This window comes from Erithacus rubecula (genome assembly GCF_903797595.1).
Source record: "Erithacus rubecula genome assembly, chromosome: 13".
Classification (NCBI taxonomy): domain Eukaryota; kingdom Metazoa; phylum Chordata; class Aves; order Passeriformes; family Muscicapidae; genus Erithacus; species Erithacus rubecula.
In genome coordinates this window covers 2,683,083-2,705,572 of record NC_136665.1, presented here as the reverse complement: position 1 = coordinate 2,705,572, position 22,490 = coordinate 2,683,083, and the positions used below count along the sequence as shown (strand labels likewise).

Below are 22,490 nucleotides of genomic sequence, written 5' to 3'. Positions count from 1 at the left end.
GAAAAGAAGCTGCTAAATGAAATAATTTCATTTTCAATTTTACAAGCTGAAAACAATTTTCTGCCCCAGCTGAGAACTCAAGAGATGCAAACACTGTGTGTGCAATAAATTCCTGTCTTGCAGTGAAGTATTGGTCAGGAATTGTGCATACAGGAGGTCAGAAATTTGCTTTTTAACATCTCTCAAATGGATCTCAAATTGGAGCTCCTGAATTAATAATTGAAACTTTTCTAATGGACTAAAAAAGAGGTTAATGTGGCTTGTGGGCTAAGAAAGATGGTGCAAAAATCAAGGAAAGCTGCAGAATTTAATTGCTCTGTCCCACAATTCTAATGGGAATTCTAACAACAACAATTCCAATCAATGAAACCAATTCTAATCAGAGTTGTTGATGATTTAATCAGGAGTTTTCAGTCTTGTTAAACAAGTGAGGAACACAGACTGGAACAAAGCCAGGACTTTATAATTCTGCCTTTCCTCAGCATGGGAGCCCTGACATTCTAGTGGACTCAAAATTGAAATATTCAGGTCTTCTGAATAAATCAATAACCTGGAAATTCAGAGTTACCTGAAAAATCCTTTTTTTTTTTTTTCCTTTTTATGAGGATTTTTTTTTTAATACCTTTGTTGATTTTTAAAAAAGTAAAAACTTTTCTTGGTGAATCTAATCTTCACAATGGCAAGCTCTTGCAGTGCCTTTGCCAAGAGTTTATTTCACATGTGTTCAGTCCAGTTCTCTTTTCACATATGTGAAATAACATCTTGGCTAGTGGTAAACAAAATACATACAGCAAAGAGAAAGAGAGCTGTGTTTTTTATTTAAGTGAAAAGATATGTTTTATTAAATAATCCTTTCATTGAAGTGAGTAATTAAAGCTTAAAGAAATAAGATCTTATAAGAGATTGCACAGTAATTATGTAACTTTTGAGAAAAAAAAAGAGGAGTTGATGGTAATGAAGTCTTTTCACTTGACTGGGTTTTTCTTGGAAAGTGCAGGATCATGTGATGATGTACTACAGTGTGTGATTTCCAGAGCCCAGATGTTTATCAGTTCTCTCTTCTGCAAGGGAGCAGGGAGCTCTTTATTCCCTGTTTCTGAGTGGTGTAACTGCACATTTGTCCAGGGGGACTGGGCACTTGTGCATGGCCCACAGAGAATTTATGGTTTAGGATAGAAAATTGCTCCTGTGGCTGCCTGGGAATTGTGAGAAAAATTATCCTGAGCTTTCCTGGTTCAGGAAATACATACACAGATATATAAATATATAAAATAAATATCTATATAATATAGCATATTATACCTGCTAGCATCTCCTGAGAGCTGCTGAGGATTGAAAGTCAATAATTTCTGTTCATAAGACTTTTCCTGTTGTATTGAATGCAAATCAGGAGTGTCCCCAGAGTATTTATCTGACCCTCAGAGATATTCTGAGGTGATTTGTTTTATTATTAGCTCAGTTTATCAAAGCATGGTGCTAAAAATACCAAATTTCTGGGTTTGATCCCTATGTGGGCCATTCACTTAAGAGTTGTTGGATTTATATTATTACATCTAAAAATGCACTTAAGATATTTTAATGACATATCTACTTGTCTGCTTTCACAGAATAGCTAAGATTAATTAAGTTGATTGGAATACCTAATCCTACCAGATGACATGATAGTTTCAGAGAAGGGAAAAAAGCTAAAAAGCAAGCCAAACCTTGTTTAAAATTAAAAAAAAAAAGCCAAAACAAAGCCAAATGTTGATCTTTATTTGCTGTGTGATAGTTCTAGTTCCAAACAGAAAGCTAATGACATTGAAATTGCATATTGTGAGTTGGGGATGCATTCTTTTACCATTTATTCCTATAATCTAGCAAAGAAGAGGTATTTTTCCAGTCACCATGTATTTCAGCATTGCTGTGTTTTCTGTGCTTGGTTGGAAATGCAGCTGTACTTGATTTGACATGGGCAGTTACAGTCTGACAGCAGCACAACAAAAACTCATGGTGAATTAAATGATATTTGGGTTCCTTTTAGCTCTGAAATGTATATGGCACTCTGTAATTGTAGCAAATAAGAATGTTTTTATAAGAACCTGGTGCTAATCAGATATGTTAATGGCACTCCCATGCAAATATTGTGAGGTTTTGGAGGGTTTTTGCACAAAACTTTTACTACAAGTCCTTTTATGAAAGAGTTTTATTTCAAAAATCAGAATCAAAGAGTTGCTGAGGGCTGTGGATCTCAAAAATGCTCATTCAAGCTTTCTTGTTGTGGTTATTGATAATAAAGTCAGCCTTTAAGGCAAGGTCTTTTCATGATCCTAACTCCAAAGTCAATTTATTCCTGCAGTTCTTTCCAAAGTGCAGGCAAATCCTGTTGCTTGTATTTAATGTAGGTATCTGTAGTAACAATCAAATGCTGAAAAATTATCATTTCAAGATATTTAGTGGTATTTCTCTTTAATGTCATAAGGTGCAGTAACTTTGCAGCCACTGTCCCATTGCAAGGGCTGTGTTTTGAATAATTTCATACAATTTACATATTTACAGATAACTTTACAACATTCAGCTCTGTTTGATTTGTTCTGTGGAAGGGAATTAGAGGAGATAACATCTGAAATCTTTATGTGATGCTTGCAGTACAATTGTGTCTTTTTGAAGGATTAATTTGAGAAGTAAAGCCTCTGGGGTATTTCTCAATATCTATCAGAATTTTCACACACAGGCATCTTGAACTCCTTGAAGTTACTCAATTCCAGTCAATATCTTCAGGTTATGAATTAGTTCCTAATTAACATGGTGGAATTTTGACAGAAATTAATGAAGTCTTGAGAGCTCTTGCTTGTGTAGCAGACTTTTCCCAGCTGTCCTCCAGAACTTCTCTAGGGAAAATCAGAGAAATTCAAACTTTGCAAGAGTGCAGCTATTGCAAAATGGGATTCCTAATTGCACTGTCTCCCACTCCAGCTCAGTTTTTCTGTCTCCAGTGTCAGTGGTTTCACACCATTCTCACATTCCCCTCTCCAAGGAGGAAGAAACACAAAAAATGGTACAAAAAATTCAGCAGCTGGGACCCCAATGTACCAACTTCTCCTTCAGTTCACTGAGAAATGCTTTTCTTTAGGGAAATCTGGCACATTTGGCTGCCTAGGAGAGAAAAGAAGCCACTTTCTCAGTGAAGATATAGGTAACAAATCCACTTTGGTATTTATCTTGGTTGCTATGGAAAGGATTTGAAAAAATCAAAGTATAAAAACTCTGTTGGAATTGGCTGAAATCTATTTTTCTTCATTCAACAGTCAAATGTATTAAAATTCTGATGCATTAAAATATTAACCTTCAGATATTTGGGGGTTTTTTGTGGGATAAAAATAACACTAAGTGCAGATTTGGACAGTGCCTCTTGTATGCACTTAGTTCCTTTGCTGTGCTACCAGTGACATTCCTGCTGCTCCTATTCCAGGGGAAGTTTTGTTGTTTATTCTTCAGCCAAACTGCTGGAGTTTGGTTTTGTAGAGCCTCATATCCCAATTTAAACAGAGCACTGTGCAGGGAAATAACCAAAGCTGAAAGCTGGAGGTTGTCTCACCCTCTGCATGGGGATCCAGCTTTGGGGTGCTGCATGTTGTTCAGCAAATATTTGGGTAAGAGCAGAAGAGGAGGGGTTTGGCTGATCATTTCCAGCTCCTGCACACAGCAGGAGCCCTCTCTTATTTCCAGGGAGAGGCACAGGACAGCAATTTGGCAAAATCAACCCAGCAAGGACACAAACTGCAAAATAAACCCAGTGCAGGGCTTGCAGTTCAAATATGAAAACTTTTTGCAGATACATCTGCCTGGTGTTCCCTGAGGAGCAAATGTGGAGTTAACCCTTCCCTCCTCTTCCTCCCTCTCCTCTCCCTGCTCCTCCCTTGCTCATCCCCAGCCTGGTTGGAGGGTCCTGGTGAATTCCAAGCTGCCAGGACCTGATCCAGGCTTATTCTTCTCTATTTTGGCTTTTTAATTTTCCAACTACCTGGGAATCAGAACTGGAGCTGTGGCACCGTGGGCTTTGGGAATGTGGGACAGAAATGAAATTCTTATTATTAATTTTGTAGAGATGCATCTCTGGCTCTGGGTTATGTAAGATGCTGACCAAAATTGAATATTAGAATATATTGGCACATGGAAAGCTTGTAATATATTTGCAGATCAAGCCTCTATTGTATGTGGTGGTTTGAAAATTAACAGGGATGAGCTTCTTTGAAAAGGTTCAGTCAGTGCTGGATTTTGGAAGTATTTATGCTGTCATGCTGCCTTTGTTTTAGTTGTCTTAAATAGAAAAATATATAGCAGTCAGGGAGTTGTTCTTTATTGTGTCCAAGTTGTCTTTTGGGGGATTTTCATAATTAAGTGTGAGTGATATTTTAATATTTAAAGGGAAAAAAATTGAATGTCATTTAATGTAAAAATATTATTTTTCCTTTTTTGCCAGGAGGAAAATAATCCTAAATGGAGAGGTGTCTTTAGCTTGCTTGGACTTATTTGTCTTAACTAAATAAAACAATCTCTAAATTGTTTGTTTTGACTGACTTTTCCCTCATGGTTAAAAAAGTAAGGTTACACCTGTCCATTGTTTCCTTTACTTTCCTTTAGGGTTTGTTATGATATTGCTCAGAGGGAAGTCACATCCTTGAATTTATACTGAAACCTGAAAAGGGGCAATTTACAGGACAGGCTTCATTTGTGTGAGGCTGGACAAAAATAATTTTGCTGTCATGAATAAAAAAACCTTTAGTCATAAATATTTGTGATTTTACAAAACAGAAGTTTTGGTTTTGTTCACAAGTGTGTGGTGAGTGTTGGGATTTTAAATTTCCAGTGCAAGCAGAGGGGTCTTAATTCTTAGGAAACTTCACAGGATCCTGAGGAATGGGTTTGGATTTAAAAGTGATGTCATTCCACACTTTCACACTTTAACCTAATTTAAATAATTTTTAATAACTCCATAATTAAGGCTGTGCACTTGGAAAACAACATTTCTGTCTTTCTAAGCAGAAAACTCTGTCAGAGGTGGGGAAGCAAAAAGGTGAAGACAGTGACATTATCCCAGGGGAGAAGGTTTAAATGAGATGAGTTTCCTATACAACAGATGATCTCCAGATGTCCCTAATTTAATTTTTTTTTTCTATAATTCTAAGCAAAACTAGCAATTCTTGACATAATGAAAGGTGATTTTAAAATGGATTAAGTATGATGACGGAGAATATGTGCTGGACTTTATTCCTATAATGGAGACAGCAAGATGAGGAATGGATATTTATAGAAATCTTAAAACTTTCTAAAGACTGTAGAAATTGAAATTCTGGAGAATTCATACATGTAACTAATCCAGAAAGAAAAAAAGCAAGGTTCCAAGGAATGCTGGAGATCAATCTTATAGAAATGTGTTCATGCAAGAGCTCTCAGAACTCTTGAGTGGTTGTGCTGAGGATTTGCTTTCACTTGAGCTTTTCTCTTTCCCTGGAAGCCTTCAGCTTTCCTCACAGCTCAGCTTCTCATTCCATCTGTGATTCTAAAAAAACCAGAAAATAGCAAATTGTTCTAGTATGTGGTGTCCTGAAAACATAAGCACATGGTGGTAACCAGTACCATGGACTAAAGTATTATTTTCCACTCTAACCAGTACTCAGTACTTTTAGAAGGTATAGGTAATAACAACCTCAGCTTTTTTTTTTTTTTTTTTTTTTTTTGCCTTCTTGTTTTTCATTGGAGCAATAGAATTAATTTGTGGAAAAATAAATATCATAGCTTATCTTGAGGAGGGCTCTTTCTCAAGGGGAAAACCTTGCTAAGTTCATGAACTTCTTCCAACGGTAGGATTAAGATCTTGCTGGGCCAGATTTATCAAAGACATTATTCCATTAGTGAAGATGAGAAAGTGAACAGTATTTCAGTCCTGCTGAGTCTTTACAAGCTCCTGATTTTAATGCTTGCAGGAACAGGAATGTTGGCTCATGAAATGTGGGGAACATGTCAGTGCCTCTGCCAAGCAGCATCACTGTGCATTTCAGCTGGAAGAGAAATGCCAGATACTGGGATGAGTCTGGGAGTCTGCAAATAAATATTTGCATTGGCCATGTCTTTAAAATGCATTTCCATTGATTTTATTAAAGCTGGCATCCTTCCAGAACTGCTGAACAAACACTTTGGGATCTGATCCTTCATCATGGAGAGAAATGCCAAAATCCCGGTTGACTTCAAAGGGAGCAGAATTAAGATCTCAGTCCCCAACAGACAGAGTGTGATTTTTATCTCCTGAACAGCAGGATCAGGTGGGAGGGTTGGTGTGACAGGCAGGACTCAGGACCTGCAGGGAGATGAGTGATTGATTCCTCAGTGTCTCAATCACTTGAGCCTGGGCTGAGCCTGCTTTGAGATGCTTTTAGAGATGTTTTCTCTCTAGATGTGTTGTTAAGCAGTCAGGATGTAACACTGAGCAAGAAAATTCCTTCAGTGATCCAATTGTCCAAATTATTGCTTGCTTCAATCTTTTTTAATCTGATTCTCCAGCCTGGAGTGGGTGATGTGCAATAATGAATGTCCTACAGCAGTGGCAGGCTAAGGAATAAGCACAGGTTGGCAGGGAAGGAAAAACCTTGTAGAAGAGCCATTGAGTAGCTGGAAAAGCAAAACAAGCTCTTGGTGTAAAATATTTACATGTCAGGGAAAAACTGCAAAATTTGGGGTGGCTGGAGCTCACTCACTGCTCTGAGACTGATCACACAGCTCCATCCTCAGCCATGCCCATTCCCTTTTTGCCTTGTAGAGCTGCTGTTGCATTCTGGATGGGTTTTATTCCTCCCACCCCATTTCCCAGTGCTAATCCCTCCAGGAAGGGTTTGGGGGCTGCAGTTCAGCAGGGGACTGGAGAGTGTTGGGTGGTCAGGGCAGAATGAGGAGTGTGGGCTCAGAGATTTGGTGGGGATTGGTGGATGGTTTGATGGAAACTGTTTTGTTGGGTGATTCTCCTATTCCAAGCAGCTTGTCATTCATCTTGAGACTCTTGGCTGTGCTCTTTGTTAACTTCCTCCTTCCAAATTTCTCCACATCTCCTCTCCCATCCTGTGTCTCACTTTCTCTTCTGAGTCAGTTATGGCAACTATGCCCATTTATCATTTTCTACTTTAAACATAATTTTCTTGCATTGTGCCAAGACAGGCACCAGGATTTTTTTTAAGTTGCGCTTATTGAGATTTTTTTTTCCTTCTACTCAGTTAATACATGGAAGAAGTGATCCATTTAAGAATCATGGATTGAAGAGAAAATTTTCACTAATTAACTCTGCTATAAAACATTTAGGAGCAGTTTTAACATTAATAACAGTAGTTAGGTCTCCCACACTCAATAACCTCCTTATTTTCTTGCATTTCAAAGTCAGAATATACAGATATTTGTGGGGAGCATGTGTGCAGCATCCCAAGACCCGACTCTTAGGTAAAGATTTCTCCTTTTGATGGGTGGCTTCTTTCTAGTTCAACAAATAAACAAAAAATCAAGTTTTCCTTTGAGCCAGAGATGGGAATTTCATTCAGCTGTGGAGACAGCTGATGTGCCTTGGGGCAAGATATGGGAAGAAACAGATGGCCATAAAAGGAGAAGCACTGGGGAATAAAATAATTGAAAATTCCAAGCAAGAGTTTATAAATAAAATCTGTGGAAGCTTTCTGTACACAAACAAAAATCCAAGGTAAGAATCCTGCATGCCATGGAGAATCTTAAAGGAGATAGCCCAGGTGACTTTGCATTCACAGTCTTGCTTTGGGCTTTGTGCTCTGTGGAAAATTTTGCCATGTTCCACAGGGATATGCACATAATGGAAATAAAAAGTGTATTATTTTAAATTGAATCTTACCTGCATTTGTCTGCAGGATGTTTTGACTGTGTTTGTTAGAGTGTTTTCTACTCATAAAAATTAATAACAGAACAAGTCAAAACATTTAAAAATTCAAATTGGCACTGCAGTGTTGTGAACTCCCTTAGAATTTTGCTAATTCCTCAAACACATTCTCCATGGACCTTATAATGTCTGCAATTATAAATATTTCTTCTTGGGTAGAGGAATAATTCTTCAGGATTAAATAGGTGACTGTTTAGACTTTCAGTTCTGACTCTTGGTGAACACTTGTGTGTATCCAACCCAGGTGATTTTATGGTTCTGTGATCTTGGTCACGACTTTAATTATTATATTTGAAAAGTCTTATTTGGGTATAATTTGGACATCCCTGTGGGTCCCTTCCAACTGAGAATATTCTGTGATTCTTGAGTACTGTGACAAGCCTCTGCAGTCTGTTGGGGTTGTGTGTCTGTCTGTCCCAAATTCTAATTTATGTGCTGTCAGAAAGGTATTCTCCTCCTGAAACTGAACTTTTGTTCACTCACTGAGGGGGAAAAAAAACCCTCCTTACCTTATATGTGTAGGTCAGCACAAAACATTGCATTTTGGCTTCCTTTCAAGAAATCCTCTTTATTTCTTGCTTGATTATTTCTTTCCAGTGTCTCTGAACGAGGCAAACCCTGATTACAAGAGCACTGAACTCATATCAAAGGCACAGAGCCCTTTCCGTGGACCTTTCTTCATTTTTATGTTGTAAGAGTAATTATAACGAGTTTGATTTGCAACTGCTGCCAGAGCAACTATTCCAGTCTAGTCAACTTGGAGGAGGTTAAAAATATGGTGGGATAAGCCTGGGCTTCAGCCAGGAGAGAGATTTTGTTCCTACTTGCCCAGCATTAAGTGCAGAGTTCTCTCCTGCCCCTCTTTTCCTGCTCCCCCTGTAGCCACGAGCACTCTGTCATGTTGACACTGGCACTGGAGCTGTCTTGCTCTGAGTTTGAAAGAAGCACTTTTATCATTTCTAATACACAGCCCAGGGCCAAAACAGACAAAGCAATTTGGAAGGACGAGGTTCAGCAGGAGGCTGGAATTCCCATTGTGCAGCCCTTTGGGAATAAGAGTCTGGAGCAGTTTTTGATCACAGTCACAAGTGATAAAAGCTGCCCTGCTTGGTCAGCTGAGCTCCTCTGGGGTGGGGATGAGCTCGTGGCCACCAATCCTTGAACACAACAATTGTGATCTGCTTTGTTAGAGCTGTCAGAATTAACCCATCTTCTTCAATCCAGTTCTTAAACTTCAAAAATCATACTATTCCCATATATTCCAATATTTCAGATTAATTTACTGTGTTTAATCTGCTTCCTAAACTTCAATAATCATAATATTCCCATATATCCCAATATTTCAGATTCACTTACTGTGTTTAATCTGGTTCCTAAACTTCAATAATCATAATATTCCCATATATTCCAATATTTCAGATTCACTTACTGTGTTTAATCTGGTTCCTAAACTTCAAAAATCATAATATTCCCATATATCACATTATTTCCTAAAGATGCTGGTCCAGATCATTGTTTTGACCCTTCCAAAGGGAAAATTAACTCTTCAGACAGATGTGCCCCCAGTACTGAAGATGACTTTCCTGATCCAGGAGGATCTTCCTGTGGCACTGATCTGTTTTCATCTCCAGGATTTTCTCTTTTATTAATAAGCCCCCTGTGGCACTGTCCCCACAGTTTTGTCTCCAGTGTTTTACCCCTGTTTTGCACAAAGGGTTTTTTCATTCTAGCACTTTTCTCCTTTATGTTGTCAGTCACCATAAGCTTTTGCATTTTTTGATCTCTGCATCTCAGCACCAAACTCTCAGCTTGTCTTAAAAATGATTTTACTTCATTTCAGTCTCCTCTTGAACTCTCTTCCCCAGTGCTGACACCTTCCTTCTCCTGCAGGATGTTTCCATTCTGCCATGATTTTAGAACAGTCAATAAATTTTTCATCTCAGTTTCTATGAAACACTTCTAATAAATCTCCTTTTACTCATTTTTCAGAGGGCTGTCACCAATAATCAGACAATCTAAACATGTTTATCCTTCAGTCTCACTGCTGCATGATTTCATCAGTTTAGGTGCTGCCCTTTCTGGAGATGCTTCTAATTTCCTTTTTTTATGGACTGTAAATCAAAGTGACACTACCATTATCTCAGAGGGACAAAAATTCTCTTTATTAATGTAATTGTGCCATAGTGAATAAGTCAAGGGTTCATCCCTTATCCTGCTGGTCTGGTGCCCTTTGAGTCCAGTTACAAAAATGAAGAAATGCAAGACTTACCCCATTCCCCATTGTCTTTCAGTAACCCTTGACTTGCTGCATAATTTTCCATAAGTTTTTATGGCACTTTTCATCTTGGCATGAACTTTTATAATTATAATAATTGTTACTTGTTCTGCCTTTTGAATGATTTGTTGGAGTTTGACTTCTTTCTTCTTCTTGTTAGCAGCAGTGCCAGAATTTAAAAACCAATGAAATAATGGGATGTGCCTGCCCAGCTTTGTACTTGTACATATGAATTTCATTTCTCCCTGGTGTGGGAAAACTTGTAGTTGAGATAAATCCCTTTTTGATTGGCTGCTCTAAATAAAGCAAACAGCAATTGTCTCTAAACCAATGGCACTGATGTTATCACTGCCCCAGATTACAATTTGGAGACATTGATGGAGATAAATAATTTCTTTTATTGAACCTGATATTTTAGGGGTTTTTGCTTGTGAAAAATAAATCCTCCTCAGTTCTTTAACAAGACATGAAGCCTAGACATAGTTTTTTGTTCAGAAGGGATGAAGTTTAAAGTAAGTTTAAACAACTTTTTTTTTTTTAATATACTAATTAAGAATTTGGTGAAATAAATTGTGTCTGTATCACGTGCAAGGCTTAAAATTCTCCAGAATGCAGAATTAAGCTGAAAGGAGGAGTGGATATTTCCATATAAATATAAAAACTCCAACAGAATCAGTCCACCTTTGGGTTGTACCATGCTCCCAATGAGACAGAGAGATCCAAAGCAGGATTTGTGTGCTAGTTTATATATCATACATTATATATATGTATAATTTAATATTTTGCTGGTTTTGGGACATTAACCCTGGGATTGCCCCTCTGTGAGCTCCAGGTCACAGCTGCCTCCTGTGCCACCAGCCTGGCTGAGGGGGGTTTTTAGGTGGGGAAAAGGGGTGGAAAACAACCTTGGAGAGCAGTGTGGAAAGAGGCAGTGCAGATGTGGGGTAACACCCTCCTTTCCCTGAGCAGACATGACTAACCAGACGTTGTCTGCTCCCAACAATTATGGAGTTTGCCAGGGTGTGCAGGGCCCCATGCAAGTTCCAGCTTGCTCCCAACTGGGAGAGGAGTTTTCCAGTCTGTGCACAGATGTTTTAGCTGTTCATGGCCTCTTCATTTTGGGGTTTGCTCAAGGACTTTAGTTTTTCAAGCTACACCTTCATCTTCACTTCCAGCCTCTAGAATTTTGAATTCCCTGGAAGCAGCACTTTGCACAGCCCAAAAGCAAGCCTTGCTTTAGATGAGAACAAAATCACCAAATCCAGTGCTGTTTATTCATGACCACAACAACTCTCTGTCATCATGACTCACAGAAAGACCCTGAGAACCTCTGCTCAGATTTTTATTTCCTGTAGAGGCTCCTGAGTGTGTGCAGGGACATCCCTGGGGTGCAGGTTGAGCTGACACTCTGCATCTGATGGCAGGGACAGCTTTCTGCACAAGTAATAAGAGAAGGAGCAGGGAAATGACTAATTAAAGCTGAGACAGAAATAAATCCATGCTGGATGAGGGGATCACCTGGCTCCCCTGGCACTGGGGTTGGTTTGGGAGCAATCCCTGCTGAGCTGGGAGCAGCTGGAGAATCCCTCTCCTCTGGGGAAGGCTGGGCACACACAAAGGGAATTTTCACAAGGGCTTCATGCTCTCCTTCTCTCTGGTAATTGGAGAAGTTTTCTGAAGTGAGTGTGAAGTCCTGGCTGCTCTTCATCCCAGAAAATGAAGCGTGCAGATGCAAACCTGAGATAGGAGTGTTAAAGCTAGATGGTTTTTAGCCCCTCAGTGTTGCTGGTTAATGTTATGGAACTTTTGTTGTTGTTGGGGTTTTAGTGGGGCTGCTCAGAGGGATACAAGAGTTTCCATGAGCAGTTCCTTGCTTACATCACCAACATCAGTCTGGGCAATGTTTGAGTATCAGATCACGAGGAAATGGGTACATCACACCAGGGCAGCTTCACTCAGTCCTTCAGGAACCTGCTGAACTAGAAAACCGCTCCTTGACTCTCAGAACAAGGGTTATAAAGCATGCTTTTGTACTAGTTATAGATTCTTTATTAAAATAATTAGACAGCATTTGGTTAAATATTTTAATTTGCTGTTTAGGTTTTTCAGCTGGAAATGGAGCTTCACTGCAGTGCATGCTGAGCAGCACATGGAAAACAAATGCCACCCCTCTTTCCCTTAGCAATCCCTCCGCTGCCACCAAGAAATAGGCTTTAAAATAAAAAAGATTCAGTTAAGATGCTAAACCCACTGGAGGATTAAATTGTTCATGACAAATGTGACTGAATCATCTGAGTAACGTCACAGTGGCAGCTTACTTTGTTGAATAACTTAAGTTATTAAATTGATAGTTTGTCTTAGAGAAGGAAGAAACTGCTTTTGAAAAGGAGGTTATTCCTTTAGGTGAGTTTCATGTGAGCAGGAAGAATCAAAGCTTGCTTTATCTAAAGAGTGCACTGATAGAGCTCTGATCTGTAAAAGTCACCACTGTAATCAGGTTTATTCTCTCCATTATAACTGTGGGTGTCTAAAATAATTTATCAAGGTTGCCTGTGCCAGGTACTGGTATCTTCAAACTTTTATCTGTGGAAGAAACAGCTCATGACTTCAAAGATGAAGGAAAACTTTGCTTAATCTTCACAATGCAAGTAAACTATATTAAATGTTGTGCAGAGGGGCAGAGAAGAATGTCTCTAATTCAGATTTAGCTCATTAGAAAATCTCTTCTGCTACCCATAATAAAAAATAAAGTGGGGGAAAACAGCCATCCCTGATGTGGAGGAGATCAAAACCTCAGGTTTTAGTTACATTATAAAATTTTTATAGAGTTCTGAGGATAAAGGACTCCTTCAGTAGAATAAGGATGCTTTTATTTATCACACCATCAGAGGTACATAACAGCTCTTATAAATATATTTTGTGCTACAGTAGTAGCACCTGAAAGGTTAATACAGGAGAGGGGGTCTGAAAATACAAAATGGACTTTTCTGAGCTCCCAGTGAGGATGTTTGGGTGGAATTCTGCTCCTGGGAAAACTGTGCTTTGTGTTACATTTGTGGGGTTGTTTGGGTTGGGGTTTGGGTTTTTTTGAAGTCTCTGCATTACACAACAGTTGAATGCAGCACTGACATTTTGCAAGAGTGTTCCATTGAGCCAGAAAAAGGGATATGAAGATTGGATGTGGACTCAGACAGGCTGAGAATGAGGTGATTCCACGTGGAGCTGAAGTTGGGATGCAGCTTCCTGCATCCCTGGCAGAGTCCCAGGCCAGGCTGGACAGTGGCAGGTGTCCCTCCATGGCAGGGGTGGCACTGGATGGGCTTTGAGGTCCCTCCAACCCAAACCAGTCAGGAATTCTGTGATTCCAAAGTATAATATGATTTTAAATGTTTATAGAAGAGTATAAATCAGTTTTTCAAAAGAAAAAAAAATTATTTATATACATACAATTTTTTTTCTGCACCTTTGAAGGTGCCACACATGTTATGTTCTGTTCTTCTGTGCTGGGTGCTCTGGGCTGTGTCCCTGCTGAATGCTGATGGAGCCTGGAACCACCTGGTTGTGCATCCTGCTGGGAATCCCAGCTGGAGAGGGGTAGCCCTGAGGGCCCTGCAGTGCTTGACACTTTCTGTTTGAACTAAAAACTCTTTATTGTTCAAAATTATTCAGAACAACCTCATAAGTTTATTCCAGATCTTTCTTTGCAGGGGAGGAAGAGGTGAAGTGACAAAAAGGAGATATTTAGGATAATGGAGATTTAGTGCCATGAAGAAGTAAAGTTTGTTCTTACAGTACAGGAGATCTGTTGTTTGTTTTAAGATTAATTTTATGGAAAATCCACTGAACATCCTAGTTCTGTATTCCCATTTTGAAGCCACACTCACTCTATTTGCTGCCTGCAATCAGTTTTTTAAAGTGGCTTCTCACCCTGTCTCTCCCAGCTGGCCTCACTCATTCTTTGTGATCCATAAACTCACAGAATGGCAATGACAGAACAGGCCAAAGGATCAGAGCCACCCCAGATGGGGAAAAGGGAACTGTGAGCCAGGACAAGCTGTGTGCCTCTGCTGGAGCACATCTGGGACATCCCCAGAGGAAGAGCAGGGTGGGATTCATTTGTGATTGCTGCACAATTTGCTGCTCTCAGAGACACCACTTGGTTGGGGTGGTCATGGGCTCTTCCAGCAGATTTGGGATTAAATTCACCCTCCATCAGGAGTTTGGGAAATTCCTGGGAATAAAAATCCAACAGCAGAGCAAGGGGGCACCTACTTTGTTACAGCAGCTCCAGGCAAAAATGGGGAATTAAACAAGGAGATTTGATAGCTGGGACACAGTTACTTGCAGACAATCTGTTGACAAAATGTTGAAATTCTGTGGTCAGAAAATCAAAAGCAATTTAGAAAGGTCTTGCAGAATCCAGATCCCTGCAAGAGCCTCCAGGCCCAAAATCTCTGCACGGTCTCATCTTTCTTGTTTGTCTCAAAATTCTTGTTTGTTCAGTTGTTTCTGTATTAATTGAGATGCTATAGGAATAAGTCTGACATTTGGACACAAGTTTTCAGCTGGATCTGGGTTGGACATATGGTTTTAAATCAGTACAGAAGTGTTTTGAATGAAGTTGAGGCTGCCTCTGTTGTTTATTGCTAATGTATTGTTAATTTATTGTTAATTTATTACATGGGCCTAGCAAATGTTTGCAGAGCAAGGCAAGGTGCTTGCAGAGGTCTCTCACTGCTGAGGCACCTTCTGTTTTTTCAGGTTTTTCTGTCCATTTGAAACAAAACCAAACCAGAAACCTGATCTATCTGTTCTGTTTCTAGAACATCATCTTTACCTTTAATTACTGATGTTTTTTTCCTCTTTGTGCTTTTATTCCAGCACTTGCAATTTTCTGGGTGATATTTATTTTGATAAACCTGATGAGAAAAGTGACAGCAATAATCAGGGGGGAAACTGGCACATAAGATTTTAATACAAATGGATTTGTCTTCCCTAAGTTTCTGAAGTACATAACACAAAATAAATCTGATAATCCTCTGAGCATTCAGCACTGCAAACCATGCTCTTTTATTCCCTCAATTTATATTTTCAGAAATTATTTTAGTTTCCAACTATATGGAGAGCATTCCTCCTGTAAAAGAGGAGAGAGGAGAAAGTTTTCCCTATTTTCTTGCTGCCTCCTGCACAAGATAGAAATGTTGTGTACACACCACATGTATCTCCATGGAAGCAGTGATGAGATTTGTGAGGTCACTGGATAAATCCAAGTTTTCATGAATTCATATTTTGATTGCATTTCAAGTTTTCTGTTACTTATGTGTTTCAGACAGTGCATGAGAGGAAGTCTGGTTATACTAAAGCTATGCACACAATTCACATGTAGGATGACATAACTGCATGTGGGACATGTGGTAATTTATTTTTTTTCTGCCAAAAGTTATTTGCTGATAATGGGAATTGTGCTGAAAAGGATTCCTGTTGTTGGGTTTGGAATTATTTACAATAATGCGTATTTTGCTTGTGTTTGCCAGCTACACTTTGTGAGGATGGAGTGGTTGATCAAACATCAAAGTGCTGAAACTTGACTCATATTTCAGTCAATAGTTTTTATTGTTATGGGAATCTCTGTCTCAACTGAAAATAATCTGTGCTCTTCAGTCAGTCACTGAAACCTCAAGGATTTCTATGATTTTGTTTTTCCCTCTTACAGATTTTAGGAATTTTTTTGAAAAGAAGAGGAAGATTTTCCCAGTTCTCAGGGAGAGTGTCCCTTGATGATCTGATGTGCAAAAGTCAATCCAAGTTCCCTCTGCCACCCAAAATCTCTGATTCCATGGGGAGTGGTGGGATTGTTCCTCCCTGCCTGGCCAGGAAATGAGGATTGGGTGGTTTTTAGGTGGACAGAACTGTAGAATTCAGCATTTTGAGCTGTTGGAAAGGAGTTCCTGCCCTTGCCAGGTTGCTCTGCAGGGGCTGTAATGAAGCATTGTGAGGGTGATGATGGTGAGGATGATGATAATAAAAGAAGACATTGATATGTGGTAGCTGTGGGCTGATTTAACCAAGATGATCCTTGTTTCAGATGTTTTAATCTCATATTTGGATGTAAAGCCATTGGAGCAGGGTTCTTGGAGAAGCTGTGCCATCTCAGAAATGTTGAAAGCCCAGCTGGACAAACCATTCTGTGATTGTGTGGTGGTTTTATGGACAGGAGCCTGAACACCCTGAGCTTGTTGCTCCTGCTTTGGGTGAAGGATGGAGAAAATGATGTCCAGGGGTGTCTCTGGAGCTCAGGGATTCTGTGCCTCATGTTTACAGCCCATCTTTTATAATCTCTTCATTATTTCTGGGTTGTTTCTTCCTGCAGTTCAGTGGTGGAGTTGATCTGCTGCTCATTTTTAACCACTGGCTTCCAACTGTTTGATTGTTGTGACCTGAAATCTCATTATTGACAGCAGTTCTGCATCACCTGGGAGGTATAAAACTGCAGTGGGACAAGGCAGATGATGGATTTACAGCAAAACAAATACAGTCTGGGCAGTTGGAGTGGCACATCTCAGGTGTAGGAATGGTTTAATTATTCTGAAATCCATTTATGTATCCAGTCCACATTTCCTGTACAAGCCTTGAAAATAAATTTGCTTTTACATCTGTGTTAGCAATTTTTTTGCTAACTTATAAATGTGATGAATATAAACTTACAGTTGCATTTTTAATGTAAAACCTGGGCACATCAAAGTGGGAATTCAAATAGGCACTATTATATACTGCAATGTTTTATTTTCATTTCAGTCAAAGGCTTTCTATCAGATTTAATCATTCCTATGACAGAATTTCCAGCACTTCCAGACAGGAGAGAAATTGGGTTTGTGTTTGCTGCTTCTGTGCTTTGGGACTTTTCTCCCCCTCATAAAACAAGGAACAATGGAAGGAAATCTGTCTGAGGCGTTTTTATACCAGAAAAACCCTCATGTGCATTTTGTGTTTGTTTCTCTTTTTTCTTTTTTTTTTTTTTTATTGTTTCATTAATTGTTAATTGTGACCAAAAAAAATCTTTTTTGTCAATGTTTTCATGTCATTTTTTAATGAATACCTGGGAAAACTTCTCTGCCCCAGAAGGGACTAATTACTGCTTATATATCTGCTTATATATCTGCTTGGAACTGGAGATACTAAAAAGATTTTCTAGCCAAAAGTTTATTTATAAATAAATAATTTCTGTGCTGTTTAATAGCCTTTTTCTGTTTTGTTCTTAAAAATAACTTTCAAAGTCCTTCAGACACCAGTTCTACAAGATATTGAGGCTTTAAGGTCTCTTCCAACCCAACCCATTCTGTGCTTTTAGGTATTGTACATGTATTTAAATAATGTTCATGCAAGAGGAGCTTGTAGAAGAGTTGCTGTTTGTTGAGATTAAAATGAGAATGCCCCATCACCCTGACCTTGAAGCTGTGGGCTGAAAATACAGAATTTTGGAAAGGCTGTAAGGGCAAAACAAGCAGCAGTCAGAGCCACTAGCACTGAAAAAAACAAAAAAAAAAATTAAAGGTATGAGGTTGGTGGACTTGATTTTATTGCAGGATAGTGAAGATTTGATTTTTATTTTGGGTTAATTTCCCTCTGTGTGTTTAAGTTTGGGATTTGTGTATCAGCTGAGGGAAAAAACTATATGAGAGTTAATTATTCAGATTATGGCCTGATTCTGGGTATACTTGAATGAGAGGAAGTTAGAAGGTAGTTTTGGAAAAAAAAAAAAAATTTGGGAGGATGAGTGTAGGAGGAGGTCTTGCCATAGGAGAAGCCAATCTGTGGGAATTTGTGGGTTTTCCCCCCTTGTTCTTCCTATTATTTATTATTTCTATTTATTCTGAGCAAAGCCAAATCTCCCCTTGGTGCTCCTCTTGGTGTTCACTTTTTTCCTGTGGGAAAGGGGCATGGGGGGAATTGTTGAATATGGAAAATGCTCAGTGTGCCTGGTTTGTGGAGAGGAGGGAAATGCTCCCAGTGCAGAGGGACAGCCATCAAAGGAGGGTGCTGAACTTTATAATTATCCCCCTGAGTCTGTCTGCAAAGGCTGCAGGTTGGGACTTGCAGGTTTTTAATGAATTTCAAGGTGCAGTTTCATTTTTGGTGCTGTTCCTGAGATGCAGCCAGGGATGGGGCAGCTGCTCTGGCCAGGAGCAGCATATGGAAATATGGATTTAGGCTGCCCCAAATCCTGATCTATCTTCTCTGTGGGAAAGCACAGAGCTAGAATGTGATGTACCTCATATCTAGCAAAAACCCCACATTTTTTTGCTGTAAAATTACAAAAAGTTCTTTGAATGAGTTCTCTTTTCAAAATCATAGGCTGAGATTTGATAATTATTCTGTGAAGCTGTGTTCTCATGTGATCCTCAGCTGTGCTGTTTGATTGATGGAACATTTCATTTCCAGCCTTTAGAATTTTACTCTTTACTCCTCACCATATGTGAAGCATTTATAACCCACAAATCTGCATTAAACAAAAAAAAAAATCTCCTCCAGGTCCTCCAAGGCAGCATGTTTGGTCCATGTGTCTGTAAATTCATCTCACTTGTGTGTAGAAAACAACATGTGTGGGGCTTGCTTGGTTCTTTGGCAGTTTGGAGGCAAGAAACTGCTCAGAATCCCCTCAAGGTACATTTCTATTCTTGCAGGTTTATTTATAAGATAAACAGTGCATATCTGTTTGAATCACAGATGTTAATTTGAAGATGCAAAGCCTGGCTAGGTGAGCACCAGTTTTGGAGCTGCTGTTGTTTGCAGGTCCCAGGTGTTGCTGTGCTAGGGAGGAAATGCAGAACTCTCAATTCCATTGCATTTATTGAATGTGCAGTCTGGAGCTGGGGAAAATCAATCTGTGGGAATTTTTGGGCTTTCCTCCCCTCATTCTTCCTATTATTGATGAAAATTATAGTTGGACTTGCAGGAAAACAAGTGTGGGAATCCTTCTCCTGAACAGCCATCATTTGCATGTGAAATTTTAGAGTCTCTCCCAAGCAGTTTGCCTGTAAAAGCAGGTATTTGCAGGAGCAGGTGCACTGGGATGATCTGCCCAGGTTTGTGCAGGCTGGGCTGGGGCTGGCAGCTGCTTCAGTCCCTTCCCATTTCTGACTCCTCCTGTCCTTGCCACACCCAGGTGTGCAGCAGCACAGAGGAGAGGTGAAAAAATCCAAATTCACAGCTTGGTTTGGAAATCAGGCTCTTCTGACAGTCATTTCACATGTTGTGTTTCTTGCTTTTCTGTATTTTATTTCCTCCTTTAAAAAGGTTCACTCTTTTGAAGTGAGCCTCAGTGTTTGTGTAGTCATCATCTATTCAAGTTTAAACATCTTTTTTTAAAAAAAAAACATCTATTGCTCTGAGTCAGGAGCCTGTGATAATTTAGCTGTCAGTATTTCACACAACTTCCTTTGCACAATCCCATGGAGCTTGTTTTCTTGAAGGTAATTTGCGATTGTTAACTTCTCCATTGAATTTTTCCCTTTTGTTTTGGGTTTTCCTCTTCCCTCTACATCCACTTTTTAAAGGTACCACTACTTTTGTAAGTTTGGCACAAAATGCTGTGTTGGAATTTTGTAAATGCCCAAGGCCAAGTTGGATTTGGGTTGGATTTCACTATTTGGGATAGTGAATGGTGTCCCTGCCTGTGGAATAAAATGAGCTTTAAGTCCCTTTCAGCCCAAGCCATTCTATGGTTTAAATGGTTCTGACTGCTCTGAGATTGCATGAAGTGTAAAATTGTCATAAAATCCTCTGTTCTCCTGGAGGTGAAGCACCTTCCAAATACTTAAAAATCATCCTCCTCGATCCAGGATGTTTGAGTGTTGGTTAAATACCTGGGAACCTAATTTTCAGTGTTTCTGTGAACATTTTTTGTTAAAAGCCTGCTAGAAAAGAGCTGTGCTTTAGAAAGCAGAAAATCTCCTTGTCAGGGCTGCAGTCTGTGGGCTTTGTTTTCAGACTCTGGGCTGGGGGGACTGTCTGAATTTGAGATTTCTGCTTTTCTCTGGCTTGAATCATACCCTAACTCTATTTAAAGATTTTGTTTTTTGTATTTATTTTCCACATCCTTGACCCTGACTGGCGAGCTGGACATTTGTGTTTGCCTTGGCAAGCTCCGAGTGCTCATCTAGGGCAGGATGAAAACTCTTTTTTTTTTCCTTTTGTAAACAAACTGTTCCTTCAGTATTTTCCATAAGGATTTACACCACCATTTTGTGCTGCTTCTAGGAGTGGAGAAAACCTTGCCATTCAGAGTTTTCCTTTTTCACTGCAGGGAAATGTTTGATTTCATGTGTTTCCCTAGGTTGGATTCGAGGAGCTTTTTTCAGAACGTTTTTAAATCCAGAAATAAACCATTTTTTTTTCCTGTAAGGGTTTATTAAAGCTATAGGTCAATAGGTATTGTTGCCTGTCTAGAAAAGGGGTTATTTGTATTTTTTATTTGTCTACCCAGTGCAGTGAGAACAGTGCCCCATTGTCCCAGGCACTGTGTGCATGTAAAATACTGCTTTGTGCCCTGGAGAATTTACAGCCCAAATAACTGTTCCTGCTCTGCTGAGAGGGGCTCTGAGATATTTTAGTGGTCAGGATGTAAAATGAGAGAATAACTCAGCTGGCCACTTGATGCCAGCACACCAGTTGTGTTTTGGAACAGAGGAGCTGAATTTTATTTCCCCTGGGACACAGAAATGCTGCTGCTCCTCTGGGCAGCTCGTGGCCAGTGAGGGATTTTTGGGGGCTGGAAAAATGGCATTGCTGTGCTTCTCATCCAATAATTCAGGCAAGTGTGAAATGCTCCCATTGCTATGATATGTATTATATTGTATATATATTATTATATGTATTTAGGTATTTACATCTTATAAACTTGTTACTGGTGTTAAACCCAGCTCAACCCATATTAGTCCTGAGATTAAACCCTGCCAGGTGGAAAGAGGGTCTTGACCATTAGCTAAGCCTCTAAAATATCAGAAAGAGTGTTTTAGGAGCATCCCTGTTCCTCAGGAAGAAAAAGCTTGGAGGATATATAGAGAATATGTTCTGCCCCCAGACAGCTCTGCAAATCCCTGGTCTGAATTTCTGCCACTCCACCTCAGTGTGTTCACAAGGACAACTCAATATTCTGTGAAAATAATCACTTTTTCCCCACTCTGTAACCATTGACTAGCCAAGGGCAAGTCAGAAAGTAAAAGCACAATTATGTTACATTGCAGGGAAAAATGGTGTAGTTGAATTCTTTTTTAAGCAGTAGAAAGGTACAAATTTCCATATAACTTCTTGTCCTTAAGCTGCTGTTTATGAGATCTAATATTTAAGTGTAAAATGACCAATTAATTCTTCATGAATGTCTAGAAATTTTTCTGCAGTGTTTGGTAAAATAAGCTGTTTATTAGAAGTGTGTGCCAATGAGTGCAAACCAACCCAGAATGTCTGGGGTTGGATCTGAGCCTCTGTAAATGATAACAAAGAGCAAATAACCACATTTATTTATTATCTGGAAATGATAATAAATACCAAACGGCCAAAGTGACAAATGCTGAAAAGCAGATGTTAAAAAGATGACAAATAATTATTGGTGTGTAGGTTGTTAACAGAAGAACACTGAGTTTTCTGTAATGCTCCACTGGAGCTAGTCAGCAGTTCATAAAATGCTATTAATTATTCCTTTCAAACAGCAATGTGAATTTTTAGGGGTGTTTTAAGACCATATTTCAACTCCACAAGCTAAAATTCTTTTTTTTTTTTTTTTTTTTTCTTGCAGATCTGGGACATGAGTGATGATGAAACAGTTTGAAATCAGGTGCTGAGGAGGAGGAGGATGCTCTGGAGTGCAGCCCTGCCTTTCATCTGTGCTTTGAGGAGTTAATGATTGCTTACTCCTCCTGGCTGCTGCAAAGACAAACAAACAGAACCCACGTTTTGCCATGAATAACTTCACTTTCAAAGCAGTCTCTTATGGACAGAACTCACCATGTTTTCATTTTTATTGTGTAAATAACTGCAGCAATGTGCTTATGTTTCAACCTGGTCTCTCTTTTTGGGTTTTTGGGGTTTTTTTTTTTCAATATCTAAATCTGGCTTACACATAAAAAAATGCTGCTTAAGTAAATTTGGGTGGTTTGTTTGGGCCAGGTTTTATTTTGCTTGTCAATAGGCATGCCCAAGCTGCATTTCTGAATGGCTTTTTTCATCTCTCTCTCAGATTTGGGGGCACTTTAGTTGGAATTTGTGAAGATTGAGCATTTTCTGTTCTTGGGA

General features: G+C 39.3%; 1 protein-coding gene across 1 annotated transcript in view; it reads left to right on the top strand.

Moving 5' to 3' along the window:
- ATG7 (autophagy related 7) overlaps positions 1-22,128 on the top strand; it is a 68,614-nt gene extending 46,486 nt beyond the window's left edge. Inside the window, exon 19 of the mRNA XM_079316766.1 lies at positions 21,994-22,128. Within this exon, the coding sequence (XP_079172892.1) occupies positions 21,994-22,026 (33 nt within the window). The 3' untranslated portion in view covers positions 22,027-22,128. The remainder of the gene's footprint in view (positions 1-21,993) is intronic.
- Positions 22,129-22,490: the final 362 nt, after the last annotated feature.